The 22,950-nt window shown below is 44.4% G+C and overlaps 1 protein-coding gene across 3 annotated transcripts in view; it reads right to left on the reverse strand.

Annotated features, from left to right (window-relative positions):
* ctsa (cathepsin A) overlaps positions 1 to 22,950 on the reverse strand; it is a 53,798-nt gene that overhangs the window by 6,322 nt on the left and 24,526 nt on the right. For 2 of the 3 annotated variants that reach the window (XM_078555478.1, XM_078555476.1), the window contains 6 exons: positions 21,223 to 21,314; positions 14,784 to 14,868; positions 9,765 to 9,913; positions 6,926 to 7,001; positions 4,977 to 5,066; positions 1,634 to 1,735 (listed from right to left, as the gene is read on the reverse strand). In XM_078555478.1, coding sequence (XP_078411604.1) covers positions 1,634 to 1,735; positions 4,977 to 5,066; positions 6,926 to 7,001; positions 9,765 to 9,913; positions 14,784 to 14,868; positions 21,223 to 21,314 — 594 coding nt within the window. The remainder of the gene's footprint in view (positions 1 to 1,633; positions 1,736 to 4,976; positions 5,067 to 6,925; positions 7,002 to 9,764; positions 9,914 to 14,783; positions 14,869 to 21,222; positions 21,315 to 22,950) is intronic. The other variant, XM_078555477.1, reaches the window with a different exon arrangement.

Raw genomic sequence — 22,950 nt, forward strand, 5'->3', positions numbered from 1 at the left:
TGGATTCTTGAAAAGGGGGTGAAAGGTTATCGTGGATAGGCGGGAATGTGGAGTTGAGGTTACATTCAGATCAGCCATGATCGTATTGAATGGTGCAGCAAGCTTGAGGGCTCCTAATTCATATGTTTATATGTACTTGATAGCATGTGGAATGAATCAAATTGGCTGAAGACTGGTATCTGTGATGCTAGGGACCTCTGGAGGCAGTGGAGATGGATCATCCACTCAGCCCCTCTGGTCATATGGTTGCAAATGCTTCAGCCTTGTCCTTTGCACTGACATGCTGGGCTCCACCATCATTGTGGATGAGGATATTTGCGGAACCTCCTCCTGCAGTTAGTTATTGAATTGTCCATCACCATTCTTGACTGGATGTGGCAGGACTTCAAAGCTTATATCTGATCAATTGGTCATGGGATTGCTTAACTCTTGTCTATCACATGCTGCTTCTGCTATTTGACCTGCAAGTAGCCCTGTGTTGTAGCTTCACCAGGTTGACACCTCATTTTTAGGTATGCCTGGTGCTGCTCCTGGCATGCCCTCCTACACCCTTCATTGAACCAAGGTTGATCCCCTGGCTTGATAGTTATGGTAGAGTGGGGGATATGCCGGAGGTTAGATTGTGGTTGAATATAATTCTGCTGCTGTTGATGGCCCACAATACCTCATGGATGCTCAGTTTTGTGTTGCGAAATCTGTTCTGAATTAATTCTATTTAGCATGGTGGTGGTGCCACACAAGATGATGGAGGGTATCCTTAATGTGAAGATGGGATTTTGTCTCCACAAGGACTGTGCGGTGGTCACTCCTACCAATACTGTCATGGACATGTACATCTGCGACAGGTAGACTAGTGAGGACGAGGTCAAGTATGTTTTTCCCTCTTGTTGGTTCCTTCACCACCTGCTGCAGACCCAGTCTAGCAGCTATGTCCTTTAGGACTTGGCCAGCTTGGTCAGTACTGGTGCTACCGAGCCACTCTTGGTGATGGACATTGACATCCCCAACCCAAAGTACATTCTGTGCCCTTGCCACCCTCAGTGCTTCCTCCAATTGGTGTTCAACATGGAGGAGCACTGATTCATCAGTTTAGGTAGGGCGCAAGGTATTGATCAGGAGATTTCCTTGCCCATGTTTGGCCTGATGTCATGAGAATTCATGGATTCTGGAATCAATGTTGAGGACTCCATGGTAACTCCCTCCTGACTGTATACCACTGTGCTGCCATCATCTCTGGTGGGTCTGTCCTGCTGGTGGGACAGAGTATACCCAGGGGTGGTTACGATGGTGTCATTGGCTGTAAGGTATGATTTGGTGAGTATGACTATGTCAAGTTGTTTCTTGACTACGATAGCTGCTGTCCCAGAAAGTAGCAGAGGTTATGGTATGAAATTGTTGAACTCGATGTTAAGTCCCAAAGGAAGGTGAGATTCTGTTCCTCAAATTTCCATCTCATCTTCTACTTCCCTTCCCTGGCTCTGCTCTTGGTTATAAGCTCTCTAACTTCTTCCTGTTCTGATGTAAGGACATGGACCTGAAACCTTAACTCTCTTTCACAGATGCTGCCAGACCTGTTGAGTATGTCCAGCATTTCTTGCGTTTATTTATTGTTCATGCTATTATGAAGCCATACCTTTATTGTCAGGAAAGCAAGGTTGCCAAACTCCTTGACGAAACCGCCCACCTGATCACCATTCCCGTCGTTATACAGCCAGGTTCGACGGTTCACCGTCACCTGAGGGGAAAATAAAAGACACACTCAGATGAGGCCATGCTTCCCAAAAGGCAGTGACACCAACCCTCCACTACTTTGCTCTCCTCAGCAATGCAGATCCAACAACACATTGTGAAGGTGGTCAGACAATCGAGATACCTCTGCCTATTGCAGACTCCTCTTACAATAAGGCTTATTTTGCATGGATTCTAGAGAGATTTCAAAATCCACAGCTCCTTCCCTCTCTCAGCTTTCTTCTTCCCCTACAAACAAAAGCTTTAAAGCACAAGGCTAGTGTTATCTGACTGGCATTATCTGAGTCATCGTTACTCATGGTACAGTCATGCTTACCTTGGCCCAGTGTTGCTCCATTTAAAAAAAGAGCAATGTGATTTACAAGGCAAGACCTCTCATTGTTTGAATAAACTTTTGTGTATTCCCATGGAGTAAACTTTATATATTCTTCATACAGAGCTGCTAAAGTAATGAACTTATAAGCTAAGCAGAACTTGCTCATAAGCAGAGCAACCTTATTAGTGAATCCTATCTCAGGATTCCATAGAGCAGCACAACTTCTGCTAATGTATCCAAAATTTAAACAGTGCCTTCAAAACTGACCCCCCAACTCTGGGGACTCGGCACTCTTGGAGCTCAGTGTACATTTGAGACTTTATTTACTGACTCCCCAGTTATGGGATCTGAGCACAGGTTCACTGCTGTTGCCTTTTGCTCTTATCCAGCAAGAAAATAATATCCAGGGACTGGGTTAACTCTGGTTCCATAAGCCCTGCCATAACAGACCCAATACCCTAGAATTTCATTTTTCTTCCTGTGCTTGACCTCCATTTGAAACAAATGAATTCAGGGCATCCTTACAGCACAGGAGGTGGTCATTTTGCCCATTGCGCCTGTGCCAGATCTTTTAAAGAGCTATTCAATTAGACCCATCTCCACCATATTTCCTTTTCAAGTATATTTCCAAATCCAATCGAGTTCTAGCTGTGGCTCAACCACTTAACCTGCTCTTCCACCTTCAATTATTTTTATGCATATACCCCACAGGTCTATCTGCTCCTGCACTCCCTTTAGAATTGAGCCTTTTATCTTATATTGCCTCTCCTCACTCTTCCTAAGTGTACCATTTCACACTTCTCTGCATTAAATTTCATTTGCCATGTGTCAGTCCATATCACCAATCTATGTCCTCTTGAAGTTTATCGTCATTCCTTCACAGTTTAATACTTCCAAGTTTTGCGCCATCTGCAACTTTTGAATTTGTGCTTGTACAGCAAAGTCCAGATCATTGATATATATTAAGAAAAGCAGTGTTCCTAGTATCAACCCTAGGGGAACCCTATTGTACACTTTTGCCCAGTTTGAAAACAACCGTTTGTTACTAATCTCTGTTTTCTGTCACTCAGCCAACTTGATATCCATGCTAAAAACAAAAAGCTAAAAGCTACTGCAGATGCTGGAAATCCAAAACAAAAACAGAATTACCTGGAAAAACTCAGCAGGTCTGGCAGCATCGGTGGAGAAGAAATCAGTTGACGTTTCGAGTCCTCACGACCCTTCGGCAGAAGTTCTGCCAAAGGGTCGTGAGGACTCGAAACGTCAACTGATTTCTTCTCCACCGATGCTGCCAGACCTGCTGAGTTTTTCCAGGTAATTCTGTTTTTGTTTTTGATATCCATGCTGCCATTTTCCCTTTAATTCTATGGGTTTCGAGTTTGTTGGCATGCCTATGATATGACACACTACCAAATGCCTTTTGGAAATCCAACCACATTACCTCCATCAACCCTCGCATCAAACAACTCAATCAAATGAGCTGAACATGATTTTCCCTTAACAAATCCGTGTTGGCTTTCCTTAGGCAATCCACGTTTGTCCAAATGACTGTAGTTCCAGATTATCATTTCTAAAAGCTTTCCCACCATCAAAGTTAAATTGACTGGCCTGTAGTTACTGGGTTTATCCTTACATCCTTTTTAAACAAACGTAGAACATTTGTAATTCTCCAGACCTCTGGCCCCACTCCTGTTTCTGAGGAGGATTGGGAGACTGTTCCTCTGCAATTTCCACCCTTACTGATTGAGACTGCTGCCTTACATAAAAAGGTGAGTCTTACTTGTTTAGCTGAAGCATGCTTGCCATTTGAGCACCTTGTGTGGTAAAATGGGTCTTTGTATTTTGCACTAATAAATGATGCAGCAGTCATGGCCAAAGAAGGTGGGGGAATGGGAAAGGTGTCTGTAGTGCAGTCAGGAGATGGCTCTCGTAGGCCCTTTTGGGATTTTTTTACAGCTACTTAGTGCTTTCCTCACCTGGCAACAGGCAAGAATTCTTCCCAAACTGCTCACAGTTTATGGTCACAAATGAGGTTACCACAGCTACCGCTCTTACTCCAGTATGGAGGCAACTAAGGGTACAGAGCAGTTCAACAGGTTTATCTTTAAACTACATGCTCGGTCACAGCTGTTAAATCAAGTAGATGAAAAATTCCACACATACATTAAATAGCTGTGTATCACCTCTACCTGAGCCATGTACAAGATACTGCATCTCCTTGGCCTTTGCATGTCCCTCAGACCTTGCGTATATTTGGCTGTGAAGTGTTACTCGCAACCATATGAGTATTTTTTTTGAAATACCCAGAGAAATTTTAGTGGTTAAGTTTAAAATTGACCTGATACGAATGTTGGAGAAAAGGACATTTTGCCATGCTAATGGTCATTATGACTGGTGTCCTGGCGTCTAACTGCCATTATCAGGATTGGCTAGAAGTGAAAGTGAATTCCTGACTGTTTCTGTTTACTTCCCTTTTGAAGTAGAGTGTCCTGTCATCCTTTTAAAGAATTTCCATTCAGATAATTATAATGGGCTATGATTAAACTTCAGTTCATTTCATATTTTTGTCGTGTGTTCTGAATGTCACAAACGTCTCTGTTGCATATATCGTTAACATTTTCATTGCAAATTTTGAGGGCAGTTTATGGGAAGTTTTTTTTTAAGAAATGCAAAATCTGGCACTGTTTTCTTTTAGGCTCTTACTTGCTACCTCCTGCTGTTATTATGAGGTTATTCAAGAATTAAATAAAGCTTTTCCCTATTTGCTTTAATGAATTTGAATTTTAGTTCTTTGTCGCAGTATTGTGAAAGTACTCATATGCAGATGCACACAATTAGCAGTCTGCTCCTTCTACACAGCTCAAAGCCACTCACATCTGACTCTGCAAACAAGCCGCAGAAAAGAGCTCACCTTTTGTTGAAGAGACTCCACAAACCACTCGTCTCCCAGGAAGTTACAGGCCATGTCCACATCTCCATTATAAACCAAGATCTGGTACTGCTGTTGCCAGAAATACGGCCAAATTGACACAAAGGAAAAAAGTCTTAAATTAACATTTAATTCAGAGGTTGGAAAGTATTTGCATCATAGACTGAGAGCTAACAGGCAATAGTTACCTCAGACTTGAGAGAATCAAGCACATAGCCCAGTAGTACTGAGAGATAACTGCATTGTCAGAGGCATCATAATTCAGATGAGATATTAAACAAAAGCTCTGTCTGCCCTCTCAGGTGGATGCAAAAGATCTCCCAGCACTCTGAGGGGAATTCTCAATGTCCTGGTCAATATTTATCCCTCCACCACCATTGTTGGAGCAAGTTATCAGTATCATGGTGCTGTTTGTGGGATCTTGCTGTGCACAAATTGGCTGCTGTGTTTCCCTACGTTACCACAGTATGTACACTTCATACCTACTTCATTGGTTGCAAAGCCCTTTGGGCCACCGAGGTTGTGAAAGGTGCTATATAAATGCTCTTTCTTTTCTTTATTGTAGAAGGCACTACAGTGTGGAACATAGGCCACTTGCTTTCAAACTTGAAAGAGCACGTGTACCGGCGCCCCCCCCGGGGAGGGCACGGGTACCGGCGCGCCCCCCCGGGGAGGGCACGGGTACCGGCGCGCGCCCCCCCCCGGATAGGGCACGGGTACCGCCGTGCCCCCCCCCGGGGAGGGCACGGGTACCGGCGCCCCCTGGGGAGGGCCACTTCAAACTGCCAAATGACAGCATCATTCACTCAAAGATGGGCAGTGCCATCACAACGCAAAATGTTTATATTGATATACAACGACAGGAATAACTTGATAGTCAGCCAGAAATACTGAAAGCTGGTGGCCTTTGAGCCACTCATGTACTCCCTAGGATTCAGGGTCTGATCCCAGTGTAGGCTGCTCACGTAGTACTGACTAAAATGTCATTGAGGGTGTCGTGGAAACTTAGCAAGGTCCTTTCACAGTCCATCTAATGGATTAAAACTTAATTCAACAATTATAAGGCATCTTGTTGCAAGGCTTCGCAAAGAATTAATTGGAATTTTAAAAAAGGGAGGGAGCTGTCAGCATGGTGAATCCTGCATAAGGATTTTGTTTTCCAATAAATAAATCATAAAATATCTGAAAGAACATCCAAAGTATTTCAAAATGGTCATTATGGAAAGTGCAATAATATTCAACTGCAGCATGTTGCACTCTGAGGTGCCCCAGTAAATTGCTATTCATGTGATATTTGTCATATACATTCAATGTCCGTCATACAGCCTGAAGGGTCCGACACAATTTCCAGCCCTTTGGTGCCCTATGGCTGAAAGATGACCTTTCCCCACTGCGCCTTCGCGGCAGCTGTCCCAAGCTTTAGTGCGTCCCTCAGCACACCATCCTGGAGCTTGGAATGTGCCAGTCTGTAACACTCGGTCGGGGACACTCTTTGCCCTGGAAGACCGACATAAGGATAACCCTGCATAAGGATATTAAAACCAAGACCCTGTCCTTCAGATGAGTGTGAAGAGATTTTATGAATCTGGTCAGAGGGAGGAAACCTGGTGAACATTTCCCTCTCAGTCGTCACCAAAAAAACAGATTAACTGACCATTCCTCTCATTGTTATTGCTGAGTCCTTGTTTCTCAAAAGAGGTGCTACCAGATTTGACCACATAACATTAGTCACTGCATTCAGAGCCATTAACTGTACGTGAAGCCACTGGACTGTGAATAGCTCACGACAGAGACATTAAACAATACAATCAAGCTTCACCTCCCCACAATCCCAAATCAGTGTTACATGATTACAACAAGCACAATTTCTAGAAGTTAGTAGCTAGCTTGCAATAAAAACAGTGGAATGGAAGGAGCAATGTTTCAATTACCCTGGCAGCCAGTAGTTTCAGGTATTGATCCTTCATATCAGTGTAGAGGGGCCGGTAAAACAGGTTCACAATTGCACTAAGCAGGAGTAAAACCAAATAAGAAAACAGTTAAAAGTAATCCAGAGGTTCTTCAAAATTTTCTAAGGAGGCTACACTTACAAATATCACAACCTTCCTGCAAATACACACTCCCCAGAAAAGCCTTCTCCCGATCTCAACTCCAGAAAGACAGCACATATTCCAAGGAAAACAGTATGACTCTTGCCGAAAATACTTTTAATTAATGTACAGCAATAGGAATAATAAAGGTAATTTGAACTTAACCTGCCTATTTTGAAATTAGCAGGGCTGGGGGCAATACTTGTTTTTCACCCCGTCTGGTTTTACTCGTTACTGAAGTCGGTGGAGAGCTAGCTTGGGCTGGGAGTAAAACTGGGATTCCACCTAATCCCATGGGATTCTTGTTGAGTGGACTGGGGTACAATTGCCCCAATGCCCCAGCCAATAAATAGACAAAGAGGATTCTCAAGGCACTGCGCTTGTCTTACGTGGTATCCCAGTCCCAAATGGGCAGATCAGATGACATCACAGTCCCTCTGGAGACTCCTGGAGTCTGCAGACTGCAGTTAAAATAAACTAAAGCCTACACATCAAAGTTTAATTTGGCTTTGGAATAAGACTGGGCCATCACCACTGAAAATCCATTCACGGATTAAGAGGATAAGAGTGGCAGTAAGATTAAGTAAATGGGCAAAACTGTGGAAAATAGACTTTAATGTAGGCAAGTGTGATGTCCTCCCTCTGCATCCCCCCCCCGACCCCCAACCACTGCTGCACGCAGCCAGACCACGAACAATACTGGAGGGAAAAATGGTGTGTATGTGTGTGGCAGAGCCTCATGCAAGCATTCTCCCACACACGCAGAGCTTTCCTCCTCACACTCATCTCACTGTCCTGAGCATTTTCAGTGCTGCCTGTTGGGGTTCTCTTTCAGTTGTCTATCTGAGCTGACCTGTATATCCGCCCACCCACTGATCTCACTCCCGTGCAGCACCTGTGCCCGGCCAACACGAGGCTCCGCTCACTTTTGATTTCAAAAGCGTGGTCATTGTAAGGTTTATTTTCAGCTCCCCCGTCCTTTCCCCTTCTGCAGTCACCCATGTCCTTTCCTGTTCATCACTGTTGGCTCCCCGGCATCACCTTCCACTTCCCCACTGTCAAGTACCAACCCAAACCCTTTTCATTCCAGGATGTCCAAGTGAAAGTGCACGTTCTCTATCTTCCTGAGAATCCCATCCCCATCCACAATGACCTCCCCAGCCTTCTCCTTCCCACCCCCAAGGTCCGTGTCCGCCCTTGAGTGCCCACTAACCACCCTCAGCGTCCCTTCTACTGTTACCGTCACACCATCCTCCTCCCAGCTCACTCACCATTCCCTCCTACCACACCCACCCTCAGTTCTCCCCCCCAGGATGCAGTCATCAACCCCATATACCCCTCCCTTGCATGTTCACCTGGACATCCCACTCCCCCTTACTCGTCCTCCACCCTTACTACCCCCCCTCCTACTCTCACCCCCCACCCCCGGTACACCTTCCTCTCCCAGTCAAACATAGACTTTCACCACCCCCCCAACCCTGCCCCGGTACACCCTCATGCCTTCCTCTCTCACTCACACTGGACCTTCCTCTCTCTCCCCAACACCACGCCCCCGACGATCATCCGTAACAGCCCATGGCCAAGACCGTGATGCACTGAAGCAGACCCCTGGCATCAACAGAGACCTCCCACCTTCCCTGAGCTGCCTTGCGGCAGAGTCCTGTCCATGCATGCGATGCACGTGTTCCTCCAGGGTCCAGTAGCTGTGGGGCTCCAGCATCTTCTGCTTCTTGGATGTTGGCGATGTGAGCAAGGCTCTAACGGTAAGTCCCGACTCCTGTACGTCTCACTTGTCAAGAGATGGTCTGGGACGGCGTGTCTTCCCAATGACGTGGGCCGTAAATTTGACATGGGGGGATGATTCCAGCGAGCAGGGTTTATAATGATAAGTAGATGTGTTAAAATGACTTTCCCGATATGCAGTGGTGAGAAACTCGGCCTGCCATTGATGGGTGGAGGGAACAATTGTAAACTACTTTCACAATGACGTGAAACTGATTTTTGGCCTTCCCACCCATGTTGTCCGCTCATGCCTGCCACGGTGCTCAACACCAACGGGGACAGAAAATTCCGGCCTATCATCGATTGTCATAAAGTCCCAGCCGGTTCATTAAAGTCCTTTAGGGAAGGAAATCTGCTGACCTTACCCCATTCTGGCCTACACGTGACTCCAGACCCACAGCAACGTGGCTGATTCTTAACTACCCTTTGAAATGTTCAGTTCAAGGGCAACAAATGCTGGTTTTTCCAGTGACGCCCACATTCCATGAAAAAATAAAGAAAACAGAAGCATTCCGCATTCTTAAAAGATGATAGAAGCATTCCAAAGAATGGAAGTACAATCATATTGTCCTATCCAGTGTAGCTGTGAGGATACCATACCATGTACCAGCCATAGCATGAATACAAGTACACAACTTAAACCATATACCTGTATAAAAATCAGTGAGACTTTGTAAGTACACTGTTCACCAAGACTCCATCCATGGTCAAAGTTTGGAATGATTAATACTTTTGGCACACCTCACACTTTGGGGTACAGCCGAGTGGAACCCACCCCAAAGCAAGAGAACAGCCCTAATGACGAATTACAGCAAGAACGGGCGAGCACCAGAAATTCTACTTTCATGCTCTTACATTTATCACACAGAATTGCATCGTAATTCAGAGACCATTTTACCTGCACATCTCCCATTTCTGCACAAAGGCAGGAATGTGCAGAGCCTTCCGCACTCTTGGGTCATTCAGGTAGTTGCTGCAGGCAGTGGTGTTGGTGCATGGGGGGTCAAGCCGGACATTTCTGTGACTCATATATGCATCCTGCAGTTTCTAGAGAAAATACATCAAAGGTGAATACGCTGGGAAAGACAGAGAAAACAAGGCAGTAACTACATAACACAACCCGGTCCACCAGAAAGTTCCCTAGGTCCCGCTGTGTAGGTGGCATGTGAGAGAACATTTTCAACTTACACTATCTTGAAGATATGGATTCATCCTCTCTATTTTGAAATGGGCACTCATACCAGGTACTGGACAGAGTCAATCCCATGGTCGTTCTGCATCCCAAATTAAATTTCACTGTCACATTGTTCCTAAAGAATTTCACGTGACACTTATCTCCATTTTTCACCAGGTTCAAATGTAAAACTAATAATCTGATGGACCTGGGCCTTAAACTGAAGCTGGATCTGACTGGACTTGATCAAAAATTCCTGAGAAAACGAAATGAAACTATCTGCAGTAACCAGATACTGTACAGACTGGAAATACCTATAATGAGCTGGAGCAGCCGTATAAGGAGGAGTAAGCAGTTCAACCATGTTTCAGTAGCCAGAAACCTCTGCTGGAAAAACTCATATTGGCAGAAATTGAGGGAGTGTAAAATCAGGGTCTGACATGACTTCACTGCATGGTTGAACGCTCATTACACTTGGGCAGTCACTTGGGTCAGGTACTGAAGTGGTATGGGTAAGAGTCAGCATCTTCAGGAGAACACTTATTAATAGAAAAACAATTCAGATGTATGAGCTGGACTCAGTTCAAACAGTAAAATCAGAAGATTGGTTGAGTTCTAGATCAATTTAGTTCACCAATTCCTTGCAGCAGGAGACAAAATAATTCCCCCCCCTCTCCCGGCCCCGAGGCTACTTTTGAGATTTTCTCGAGGGCTACTTTTTGATTTTCAGGGACTGCTTTCTCATCTTTTCATTAAGTAATGCTGTCACATAGTAACATCACCTTCTGCATTTGTTTCCTTCTTTAGATAGATAAGAAAGCACAAGTAACAAACAAAAAGACTATAACAGCTCATAAATTCAAGACAAGGATTAATCAGATCTAAATAGTATACTAACCATGTGTCAATGCTAGCTTAAAAACTTATTTTGCAAAGTAACTCCTTTATTTGGCGACATGTCTTGTGCATTCATGACTCAAAGAGAACAGGTAGAAAGTGAGTACCAGCAGTTTTGACTGGAATGAAAGTTTCCATTCTAACCAAAAGTAGTAAATATTTATAAAGTTAACATTAGTTTTTCCTTTGTTTACCTTCTATTACTGTTAAGACTGTGTATTTGTATCAAGTCATCATAGTGACCTCAGCATTTCACCATTTTATGCAGTTGGTACATGACTTACAGGGTGAAGTCGGTGCAGTACCAACATCAGAACATGACCTTGCTGGATTATGTACACCATGCTTTAGTAAAAGGAAGCAAGGTGTCACCATCCATGAACTAAGGTTGCCTGTCCTGCTATCTGAAAAGTCTTTGTTCATCGCTTAAAAATAATTCCTAATTTATAACAATAAACTAAGATCAGATTCATCTCAAATTCCAACTATCTGATGCAACGAAACAGAAATCAGACAGGCATAGGCAGCTTCAGTTAGTTAGTAAAGGATCAAATGAAGCTGCATTGTTCTCTTCTCATTGCCTCCCCAACCCCACCGCACAAAATTAACATCTGATGGACCTTCTCTCCATTGGCTGCTGCCCTTCCTTGGCACAGGTGGGTCCTCTGGACCTGCTCCTGGCCCCTTTTTTTGGTTTCTGGTTATCTCCATCCTTTTAATTCTGTTTTTTTCCAAAACCTCATTCTGGTCCAGAGGATGTCAGAAGTTTGACTCAAACTGGTCACGTGGTTCTGGAAAATGTGGGATAATTTAATCAAATGGGTCATTGTCTAGGATAATTGCTCCAGCTCCTCCAATGACAGGTTCCCTACCTCCCGCCGTTGCTACTCCTCCAATCATAGCTTCTGTCTCTCTCGAGGAGCAGCAGGGAGGGATTGGAGGAGCTGAAGCAGCCAGCGTTTGAGAGACAGGACATGTGATTGGAGGAGCAGCTCCTCCCAAATTCTGTCTCCCACATTTGCTTACTGCTCCTCTAATTAAACTGCATGTTGTTTTCTCACTCGCTGTACCTGGGCTTTCAATTCTTCAAACCTGGATTGGAGAAGCCATGATGTATGGAATGGGGGTGGGTGATGGGGGGGGTGACCTTTCTTGAATTTGTCAGATCATCTTTATTTTTCATGCGGGCCACTGGTGGCGTTTAGGAGGCAAAATTGCCCACAGTCCCATTTATTTTTAATCCTGCCTTGCAGTTTGATTACCAGTGTCACCCTGTTGTCCTGACTTTTAACCAAAATAAGTAAGGAAACAAAGATACCACTTTCCTTAAATAAAAGGCCCATCGCTTAGATTAGGCAATTACTTCTTGCTAGTTCACAACTCCAAGAAATCACCTTTCCTGCAGTACTTCTACTTTCTCTATACTCAACATCCCCTTTTGTCTGCTCCATTAATTAAGTTCATTTATAGGATCCTTTTCCAAATAGGACATCTCAAGATGCTTCACAGGAACACTGGATATGAAATGGTCAGATAAGGGACAAACATGGTCAAAAGCAACACTTTGGAGAGGCTTACACAGGAGGGGAGAGATAACAGGTAGTGAGGGTTAGGGGCAGCAGTTCAGGGCTAAGTGTCGGGCTCTGGAACAGCTTGAGCAGGAGGTAGTGGGATACTAGCAGAAAAGACAAACTCAGCCACCACCTGATTTTCAAAATGCTTTTTCCCTCTGACCTTCCCTTTATTCTAAAGCCACCAGTGACTTTCTTCCACCACAATAAACCTCACCCTTTCCCATTAACTGGCAGACTTTACAACCACCTGTTGCTCTCTCTCTCCATAATTGCTTTTCTATTGTGCCAGCACTGTTAGCTCCTCATGAGTTTGCTGTTGCTGGTAGGAACACCAAACATGCCAGGTTCACTGCAGCTGGTGGCCGAAAGGATCCCCAGTACAATATAAAAGCAACTTTTACTTCCACTGGCTCAGGTCTGAATGCTTGCGTTTTCCCTCAAAATATAGATTTAGTCGTTTGGTAGTACAGAACTTGAGTATTGCTGAAAAAAAGAGACATGTCTAAGCTTTGCGTCTTGCAATCATCAGGAATGAACCAGCGAATGGCTGTCACTTATTTTGTTTAGCTGAAACAGACGCAATGTGTGTACATGTTCTGTCTGTAAAGGACAGGGTCCTGTGTATTAATATATGTAGCTTCCAGTACACACTGTGAGCCTGACTGACAATCTTAAATTGGTTGTCAGCGTAATTCTTAGCACATTGAGGATTAATTAGCAAATGTTGTCCAATTGCGGAATCACATCTAATGTTTTGAGTTTTGCAAGCACGGGCTGGTTGGGTATGGTCTATACCCTGCCCGTTGCGAACAGTGGCTGGGAGCTGTTTGATATGATCCGCCAGGCTTTGGGACGTACGGCCTACATACCTAGCATCACACTGGCACTGAAATTGATATACCACATTGCTCATTCCTCAGGGCAATGCCTTGACAAATCAGGGTGGAGCGGCCTGGTTTAAATTTCAAACAATGCTTGGCAGTTAACTGCCAGCTATTATCAGTGGTGCTTTCTCCATGGCAACACCACTTGCTGCCCAATCAGCACTCTCTTCACATACAGTATAAATTGTTGTTTTCCACCTTATTTTGGTATTCTTGCAACTGTCCTGATGAGTGCAAGATGAAAAGCTTCGACGCGTCTCTTTTTTCAGCAATACTCAAAATTAGTTTTGTAAAACTGTTATTTTTAAAAGCACACTGGAATGGGGTGAAATTGGACATGGGGGCAAAAACAGGGGGAATGGGTCGTTCAACAGTTACGCAGCCCGCTGATAGGTGGACTGATCTTCTTCAACACAGTGGGATGTTATGCAATGGGTGGTAAATCAGTTTCCACTTGACATGTGTCTCGGCCCAATTCCAATTTCATCTCCATCCTCAACTCTAATGTCTTATTTTAATTCAACCGATAGAATCTTCACACAAGGCCTCAGATTGTTTTTGCCGATTGAATGAGGTGCACGGCCCACTGCTGACTCACATGCTACCTGCTTCGCTTGGTCAGCACTGCCAGACAACTCCACTCACCTTGGCCAGCGCTGCCAGAGACCCCCATCCCTCCACCAGCGCCTAGTCAATCCACAGCAGAACACAGTCTCAACTTTCAAAGTCTGTTTAAACTTTTGCTACTCCAATCCTCAAGCTCCACAGTGCACAATATTTGCGCGATAGATACCACAAGTATGACTTCCTATTAACACCTGCACCTCTGTTCATTTTATTCCAATTCTTTGGTTTCTGTTTGATCCATCCCCTACAAAATTACAGGGGAATACAGGACAAACTTAGTGCCCCTGACGAGCTAACCCAATGGAGCCAGGGATGGAATCCAAGGCCAGTCTTGCCTGGATGAGGCAGTTCCACTGCGATCATCTGCACTAACAGGAGGATTGTCTGAACAGAATCACTATCTACAAGGTTATATTTTATTAAGGTACTAGATTCACCACTGGAAACAAGAAGAAAGAGCAGGGACTCTTATGCACCACCGCCCCAACACCATCTGCTCCACCATTGAAAGCTGTGCTTTTAGCTGCTCATGTCCCACACTCTCCTCCTCTAAGATGTTCCTTAAAACCTACTCTAATGGAGCTTTTGGTCCGCTGTCCTAATAGCTCCTTATGTGGCTCGGTGTCAAATTTTATCGTCTAATTACACTCCAGTGAAACATCCTGGGATGCCCTATTACATTGATATCGCTATATAAATGCAGATTGTTGTTGCATTATCAATCTGGCCACCATCTTTACAAAGGCATTAAAGGAGTTTACCTTCCTCCACCACTGGCTCATTTCGTTTTTGGGGAACAAATTTCCCAAGTCACTGATGACCAGCTGCTTCCGGTTCTCATCAAAGCTGTTGAAAGATGAAAGAACAGTTGGTCACTTGTTGATTTAAGTACTTGGATCTTAATGTATTTTCTCCCACTGTCATGTAGCTCCCACCTCAATGACAGACAGTGACCTCGAGGGACAACACAGTTATCTGCTGCCATTCCCGCCACTCCTCTGTCACCCCCAACACCCCCTCCCTTTCCTATGGCACCTTTCCGTGCAAGCGCAGGAGATGCAACACCTGCCTTTTCACCTCCTCCCTTCTCACCATGCGAGGCTGCAAACACCCCTTCCAAGTGAAACAGCGATTTACTTGAACCTCCCTCAGTTTAGTGTACTGTATTCGCTGCTCACAATGTGGTCTCCTCTACATTGGCGAGACCAAACACAGACTGGGTGACGACTTTGAGGAACACCTCCATTCAGTCCATAAGCACGACCCTGAGCTTCCTGTCGCTTGTCATTTTAATCCTTCACCTTGCTCCCGCTCTGACTTTTCTGTCCTTGGCCTGCTACAGTTCCGATGAAGCTCAACGCAAGTTCATGAGCACCTCATCTTTCAATTCAACACTCTACAGCCTTCTGAACTCAATATTGAATTCAATGACTTGTCATGAAAGTATAATAATTTTCACAATATTTTTCTGGTTTATTGTGAAGTAGGTTTATAGGGGTAAGTATAGTTGGGTCTGTGTGTGTGTGATTTAATTACATTTGGAATCAAGTAGGCTGCAAGTTTAAAATCATCAAAAGAAGCTAGGTGCTTGACAAGCTAATGAGTAAACACAGATGCTGGCTTAGCATGTAAGGTTTGAGGGGAATTTGCATTTTTAAATAAATGAAGGGATATTTGGATTTCAAAGGGATCTCAGTCTGTTTACAACTAGCCAGATAAGCAAGGCTAAGGAATGTTATTTTTCCCCAAAGGTTACTGGCAATATTGGCACCATGAAAGTTTTTATATTGAGGAAGATACAGGCTGGGAATTTCCAGCCCCGTCGCAGGCAGGACCCGCCATGGGCGTGGCAGTGCCCCAGCCTGAAGTCCATTGACTTGCGGTGGGACTGGAAGATCATGGCGGCGGGCAGGTGTGGAAAATCCCGCTCACAGTTTCAAAGACATATGAAACAATAGAATTTACATATTAAAAAGGAGAGGAACATATATAAAGGAAAATGAATGACTGTGTGTCAGAAGGCCATGTGAGATCTAACAGGAGTATGTGGAATAGCCTTAATGAAGCCTCCAGCATTTGTGCATAAGTCTGCTGTCTTACAAAGCTGAAGTTGGGGAAAAGCCATTTGGAACTCCACAGGGTATTATGTTAACTTGCTGAGTATTTTTTAAATCTCAAATTTATTGCGGACAGTTGCCTTAAAGGGAGCGTAACAGGGTATCAGGTTAATTAGGAATTTTAGGAGTTATTAGTAATAATTGTAGTCTTATGTATGTGCTTGAAATCTTTTATATTTTGTTAATAAATATTTTACTTTAATTTTTAAAATCTCTAAATGTGTTGGTGGACTTATTACTTTGAATTCAATGCACATATCTCGTAATAAATACAAATTGCAAAACTGTTGTGATAGCACGACAAAGTTTCCCTCGTGGATTTGGTTCGCCTCGCACACATCATCTACCACGTCATAACAGACTTTAGAACATGACCTCGGCCTCCATCTTGTTCCATGTGTTTATTTGAGTTTAATTTTTGCTGGCTGGTTTCTTTCTTTACCCCTTCATGTTGCATTCAGATGGTTGCTATGTAGCTATTCACGCCTCATTTGGACACAACCCTTGTTTCTTTACTATACCCATTACCACTCTCTTTGGCTTTTGTATCATCAAATCTTTTGTTATTTATACTCCCTTGCCCATCACCCTATCACAGGCCTTCCCTTTTGTTCTTCCTGTCCTCCTCTCCCACTTCTCCTGGCTTAAAAATTCATACCTTCCTATTTTTCTGCAGGCCTGATGAAGGGTCGTCAACCTGGAACATGAACTCTGTTTCTCTCCACCAATGCTGCCTGACCTGCTGAGTATTTCCAGCATTTTGTTTTGTTTTTATTATCTGTTGCTCTTCATTGGTCTATTGTGAGGGGAGGTCGGAGCTGGGGGTATGAACATCTGAGTGTGTGGCCATTGGTCAGAGGAGTTAGCAGGCATACACATAACATAGTTTTATTTATGAAGGAGTATATTCTGGGGAGCAGGCTCTCAATGCCATGTTACAGAGGTGAATGCTAATAGTATGAGATAAAGAGCAAATTTACATTTATATAGCCCCTTTCATGGCCTCACAGCCAATGAAGAACTTTTGAAATACAATCACTATAGTAATTTCGGAAACACAGCAGCCAATCTACACATAGCAAAAAACAACCCGATAATCAGTGATATTAGTGAAGGAATAATACTAGCCAGGATATCGGACAGAACTCCTTTGCTTTTCCTTGAAGTAGTGCAATGGGATCACATCCTCAGTACTGCACTCGAGTGTCAGCCTAGATTATCAAGTCTCTGGACTGGGACTTAAACCCATGACCTTCTGAAGGGCAGCAGTGCTACCACTGAGGCACAGCTGACACCTTCAGTGATCCTCTCTGTTCCCCCTCACATACCTGCTCATGGTGTACAGTGGATGATGAGGCCAGATCTCAATGCCCTTCAGGCCTGTTTAGAGTCTGTGGATGCTGGGGATCAACTGAAACTTTTCAAAACTGAAATTGATAGAGTTTTATTCTATAGGTTTACATGGAATATGCAGCACAAGGGTAGGCCACTCAGCCCAACCAGTCCATGCCAGCATTCATGTTCTATTCAAGGCAAGGACATCAATAGATATGAAATAAAGGAAGGCAAATGGATTGAGCTGTAGATTAGCCATGGCCTGAATGGCAGAACAAGCTCGAAGGCGTGAACGGCCTACTCCTCTTCCTATGTTCCTCCATGTAAAGGGCGAGGTGTGTCTGGAACAGTCCAGGCAGATTGGAGGGTGGCAAATGTAAGTCCACTATTTAAAAAGGAGGGAGGGAGAAAACAGCTAATTACAGACAGGTTAGCCTAACATCAGTAGTTATGCTAGAAAATGCTAGAGTCTATTATAAAGGAGGTGATAACAGGACACTAAATATCAATGGGATTAGACAAAGTCAACATGGATTTATAAAAGGGAAATCATGTTTGACAAAACTACTGGAGTTTTTTTGAGGACGTAACTAGCAGAATAGATAAGGGAGAACCAATGGATGATATGTATTTGGATTTTCAGAAAGCTTTTGATAAAGTCGCACATAAGAGGTTAGTGTGTAAAATTAAAGCACATGGGATTGGGGCTAATATTTTGGCATGGATTGAGAATTGGTTAGCTGACAGGAAACAGAGAGTAGGAATAAATGGGTTTTTTATGGAATGGCAGGCGGTGACTAGTGGTGTACTGCAGGGATCAGTGCTTGGGCCCCAGCTATTTACAATATATATCAATGATTTGGATGAGGGAACCAAATGTAATATTTTCAAGTTTGCTGATTACATGAAACTTGGTGGGAATGTGAACGGTGAGGAGGGTGTTAAGAGGCTTCAAGGTGATTTGGACAGGTTGAGTGAGTGGGCAAATACATGGCAGATGCAGTATAACGTGGATAAGTGTGAAGTTATCCACTTTGGTAGGAAAAACAGAATGGCAGAGTATTATTTAAATGGTGATAGATTGGGAAATGTTGATGTACAAAGGGACCTGGGTGTCCTCGTACACCGATCACTGAAAGCAAGCATGCAGGTGCAGCAAGCAGTTAAGAAGGCAAATGGTATCTTGGCCTTCATTGAGAGAGGACTGGGGTACAGGAGCAAGGATGTCTTAGTGCAGCTGTACAGGGCCTTGGTGAGATCACACCTGGGGCAGCCTTTTCTGGTCGGTGAGCAGGGGGCAGGGCCCGCTCGCCGATGCGTAAAATGACGCGGGGCAACATCGGGCGTGCGTCCCGACGTCACCCCGCATCATTTAGATTTTCAGTTCGGTGGGTGCGTAGCCGACTCGGCTGCGCGCCAGCCAACCTGTCAACAGCCTATTAAGGCCATTAAAAAAGTAATTGAAATGGTTAATGGACCTGCCCATCCAACCTTAAGGTTTGCGGCAGGCGAAGAGCCCAGGCGGCCTTCCGAAAAGGCATGAAACCTCATCCACGGACGGAATGAGGTTTCATGAGGGATTTAACATTTTTGGAACATGTTTAAATAAAAGTAATGGACATGTCCTAGCTCATGTGAGTGTCACATGAGGGGACATGTCAGGAAATTTTTTTCTACCCTTTAAAAAATTTAAAAATCTTCAACCGATCTCCCTGGGGTGGAACTTTGCCTCAGGGAGATCTGTGCACTCTTTCGTGCGCATGTGCAAAAGAGCACACTCTCTGTTCAGGGAATCCCCCCCCCCCGGCCCACACAGGGAACGCATAGCGCTTCCAAGCGGACGTCACCCACGTAAAATGGCAGCGCGCCCCCGATTGGGAACCCGCCCACCCACGCTTGCTCCCGCACAACACCCCCAATGGGGGGGGGGAAAATGCTGCCCCTAGAGTAATGTGTGCAGTTTTGGTCTCCTTACCTAAGAAAGGATATACTTGCCATAGAGGGAGTGCAGCGAAGGTTCAGCAGACTGATTCCTGCGATGGCAGGATTGTCGTATGAGGAGAGATTGGACCGACTAGGCCTGTATTCACTGCAGTTTAGAAGAATGAGAGGAGATCTCATTGAAACATAAAATTCTGACAAGGATGGACAGACTGGATGCAGAGATGATATTTCCTCTGGCTAGGGGGAGTCTAGAACTAGGGGTCAACAGTCTTGGGATGGGTGGACCATTTAGGACTGAGATGAGGAGAAACTTCTTCACTCAGAGGGTGGTGAACCAATGGAATTCTCTACCACAGAAGGCTGTGGAGGCCAAGGCACTGAATATATTTAAGAAGGAAATAGATAAATTTCTGAACTCTAAAGGCGTCAAGGGGTCTGGGGAGAGCACGGGCCTATGGCGTTGAGATAGAGGATCAGCTATGAACATATTGAATGGTGGAGCAGGCTTGGAGGGCCATATGACCTACTCCTGCTTCTATTTTCTATGTTTTGGTATAACTGGCAGGAAGTGCCCCAGTAACATGAACTGAGCTAGCAGCAAACAAAGTGTCATTTCAGATAATAAAAAAGGAAAGAAAAGGAGTACAGAAGAAAGTGAGAAGACAAAGACAAGAAACATGAAAAAAAGAATTTGAAAGAAAAGGGAAGAGAGATATAATTTGGGTTTTTCCCCTGAACAGAGAAGAAACTATATTTTATGATGTTACACTGCTACATGTCATAAATGCCCTGTGGTTATAAAATAATGTACCTCCAAATCTGAGCAAGAGTTACTTGAGAAACATTTTAGATTTAGCTAATTCCTGGTGCCTGATATTTACACTCTTTACAATTGATCTCTGCTTGACCCTGTGCTTAACAACCAAATACAGATAGCTGGAGTTTCTTATTTAGAACAGAGCCCAGCTTAACAGCTGATCAACAAAAACCATGCTCCAGATTCTAGACTGCCCAGTAATAATGCCAGGCAAGATCAACTCATTTATACAAAAATGTAAATGGGAGTATTACAACTCTCCTCACCTGGCAGAAATCAGGTGCACAGGCAATTAAAATTCTCCTTGCGCCCACCCCTCCTCCAATCTCATTGCTTTCCTGTGGGATCCCATATTAACCTGCTTTCATTTTTGCAGCCATAACAGCTCACTCACAAAGGCAGTGGGGTCCTGCTTTAGATATGCTGATCAGGTTCCAATCAGGGCCAATGGCAATTTTGACCACAGACCTGGGGTGGGGAGTGGGGGTGGAAGCCCATATGGATATCCCAGCAGGCCAAACCAGTTGGGAGCAGAAGCCAGGGGCCTCCAAAGGCGAGGCTTGTTGCCTTATTTTTGTTTTCATGTAGGTGGAGAGAAATAGGATGCTCCTTTGCACCCCACAAAGAAACCATGGGCCTCCTCTACCCCAATGTTTCCCTTCTCCTCTGACTCCACACTTCCCCCTCTCATCCCTGGCTCACTTATTTGAATGCCGGACCATCTACTTTCAGCAATTAGAATCTCATTCCTGTTTGTTGACCTTCCAATGCTTCCCACAAGGTGTGGGGTTGGAGACTGATGGAGGCCCGGGACATAATCCCTTTGATCTCAAATCCACCTTGATCTCATTTTCCACTAATGTCACCACTCCGCCCCTCCCCACCTGCGCAGCCACCCATGCCCAAAAGTTACTAAGCACCAAATCTCTGACAGGTAGCACCCTGCCTGCCTCCCCAACTTCGGGTCCTGTCCTGACTATTCCTTACCGAATCTCACCAGGCATTCCTCCGACACAATCGGCGTACAGGTTGTATGCATTCAGGCCTGAGTGCCACACAATGTACGACACCTCTGTAACCTGAAAAGAAAGTAATAATCTTTACTTAATTACTGCATTGTAATCCATGTGAACAAAACAAATAAGCTACCCCCTTGCCAGTAAATTTATTACATTCTGACTCACTGAGAGAACTTCCTCTCTGGTTTACCTCTTCTTGAGATGCCAGCTGGTCTCCAGCAACTGTTTTTTAAATTCAGTCACGGGATGTGGGCTTCGCTGGCCGGGCCAGCATTTATTGCCCATCCCTAATTGCCCTCAAGAATGAATTTTTAAAAATGTTGCTGGAGACTAGCTGGCATCCCATTAGGACTGGGATAAAGTTAGCTGCAGGAAAATATAAGCGGCATTCCTCACTGCAATGTAGAGCACAAAAAATGAGGAGGTAAAGCTAAACCTTTCACAACACACTGGTTATGCCTCAGCAGGTGTGATGTGCTCAATTCTGGGCACCACTCAGCAGATGTGGAGGAGAGTTATCGGGATGGGAGATTTCATTTAATGTGGAGAGACTACAGAAGCTGTGTTTATTCTCCTGAGAGGAAAGGGGGGTTATGCAGAAATTTAACTGAGGGATTCAATGATTTTGATAGAGTAAAGTGAGGGAAAATGGTTTCCAGTCATAGTAGATCAATAAGCAGAGGGCACAGATTTAAAATGATTGGCATAAAGAACTGGAAGGAAAATGAGGAGAATCGTTTTACCCTGCCTGCTGTTAAGATTTGGGATGTGCTGCCTGAAAGGCTGTTGGAAACAGATTCAACAATTACTTTCAAAATGGAAAAATGACTTGAAAAGGAAAACTGTGCAGGATGATGGGCAAAGAGAATGAGTGGGACTCAATGGATAGCTCTTCAAACAGCTGGCACAGTACGATGGGCTGAAAGGCCTCCTTCTGTGCTGTAAAATTCCATGATTCCAAATGCAGAATAAGGCAGGGCTGTAATGGTTCTTATCCTGTCTACATTGCTTGGGATGGAATACAGATCCATCAAGTGATGTATCTAGCTTCTTGGACAATAATTCAAAGTACAGATCAGAGAGGATATTTGGTCCATCTAGCTCATCCATCCTTAGGAACCTCAACTTAGTTTCCAACTGCCCCAGGTCACTGTAGAACAAAGCTCTATTCTAGTATTGATTACTCTATGATGTAGCATTTCCCAACATTGTTCCTGAACTTGCCCTTTAGCAGTTTCACTGAGTCCCCTTGTCCCACATTCATGGTTAACATTAGAACAAGACACTTTTCAGGTCTCCTCTCATTTATCCCTTTCAGGGGTAAAGAGTCAAAGTTTTATCGAGCCTTGCTGCATAACTGAAGTCCTCTGACACCATGGATCATCCTTGTGGTCTTTCTCTGCACAGACTCCAGGAGCTTGGATGTTTCCTTTTGAGTTTTTGTGACCACAGATGAATGTTGTATTCAAAGACTACTCCTGGATCTGCCTTAACTTAACCACGACCCCTCGGACTGTCTTAACCTACCCTCGGCTCACCTTACCCCAACCACGACCCCTCGAACTGCCATAACCTAACCACTACTTCTCAGTCCACCTATACCTAATCACTACCTCTTAGCCTGCCTTCACATTTAGTCATTAACCTGCCTCTCTTACTCATTCCAATCCTGTCCTACGATATCAGCCTTGGCCAT

The sequence above is a fragment of the Cetorhinus maximus genome, chromosome 13 (genome assembly GCF_964194155.1).
Source record: "Cetorhinus maximus chromosome 13, sCetMax3.hap1.1, whole genome shotgun sequence".
Taxonomy (NCBI): domain Eukaryota; kingdom Metazoa; phylum Chordata; class Chondrichthyes; order Lamniformes; family Cetorhinidae; genus Cetorhinus; species Cetorhinus maximus.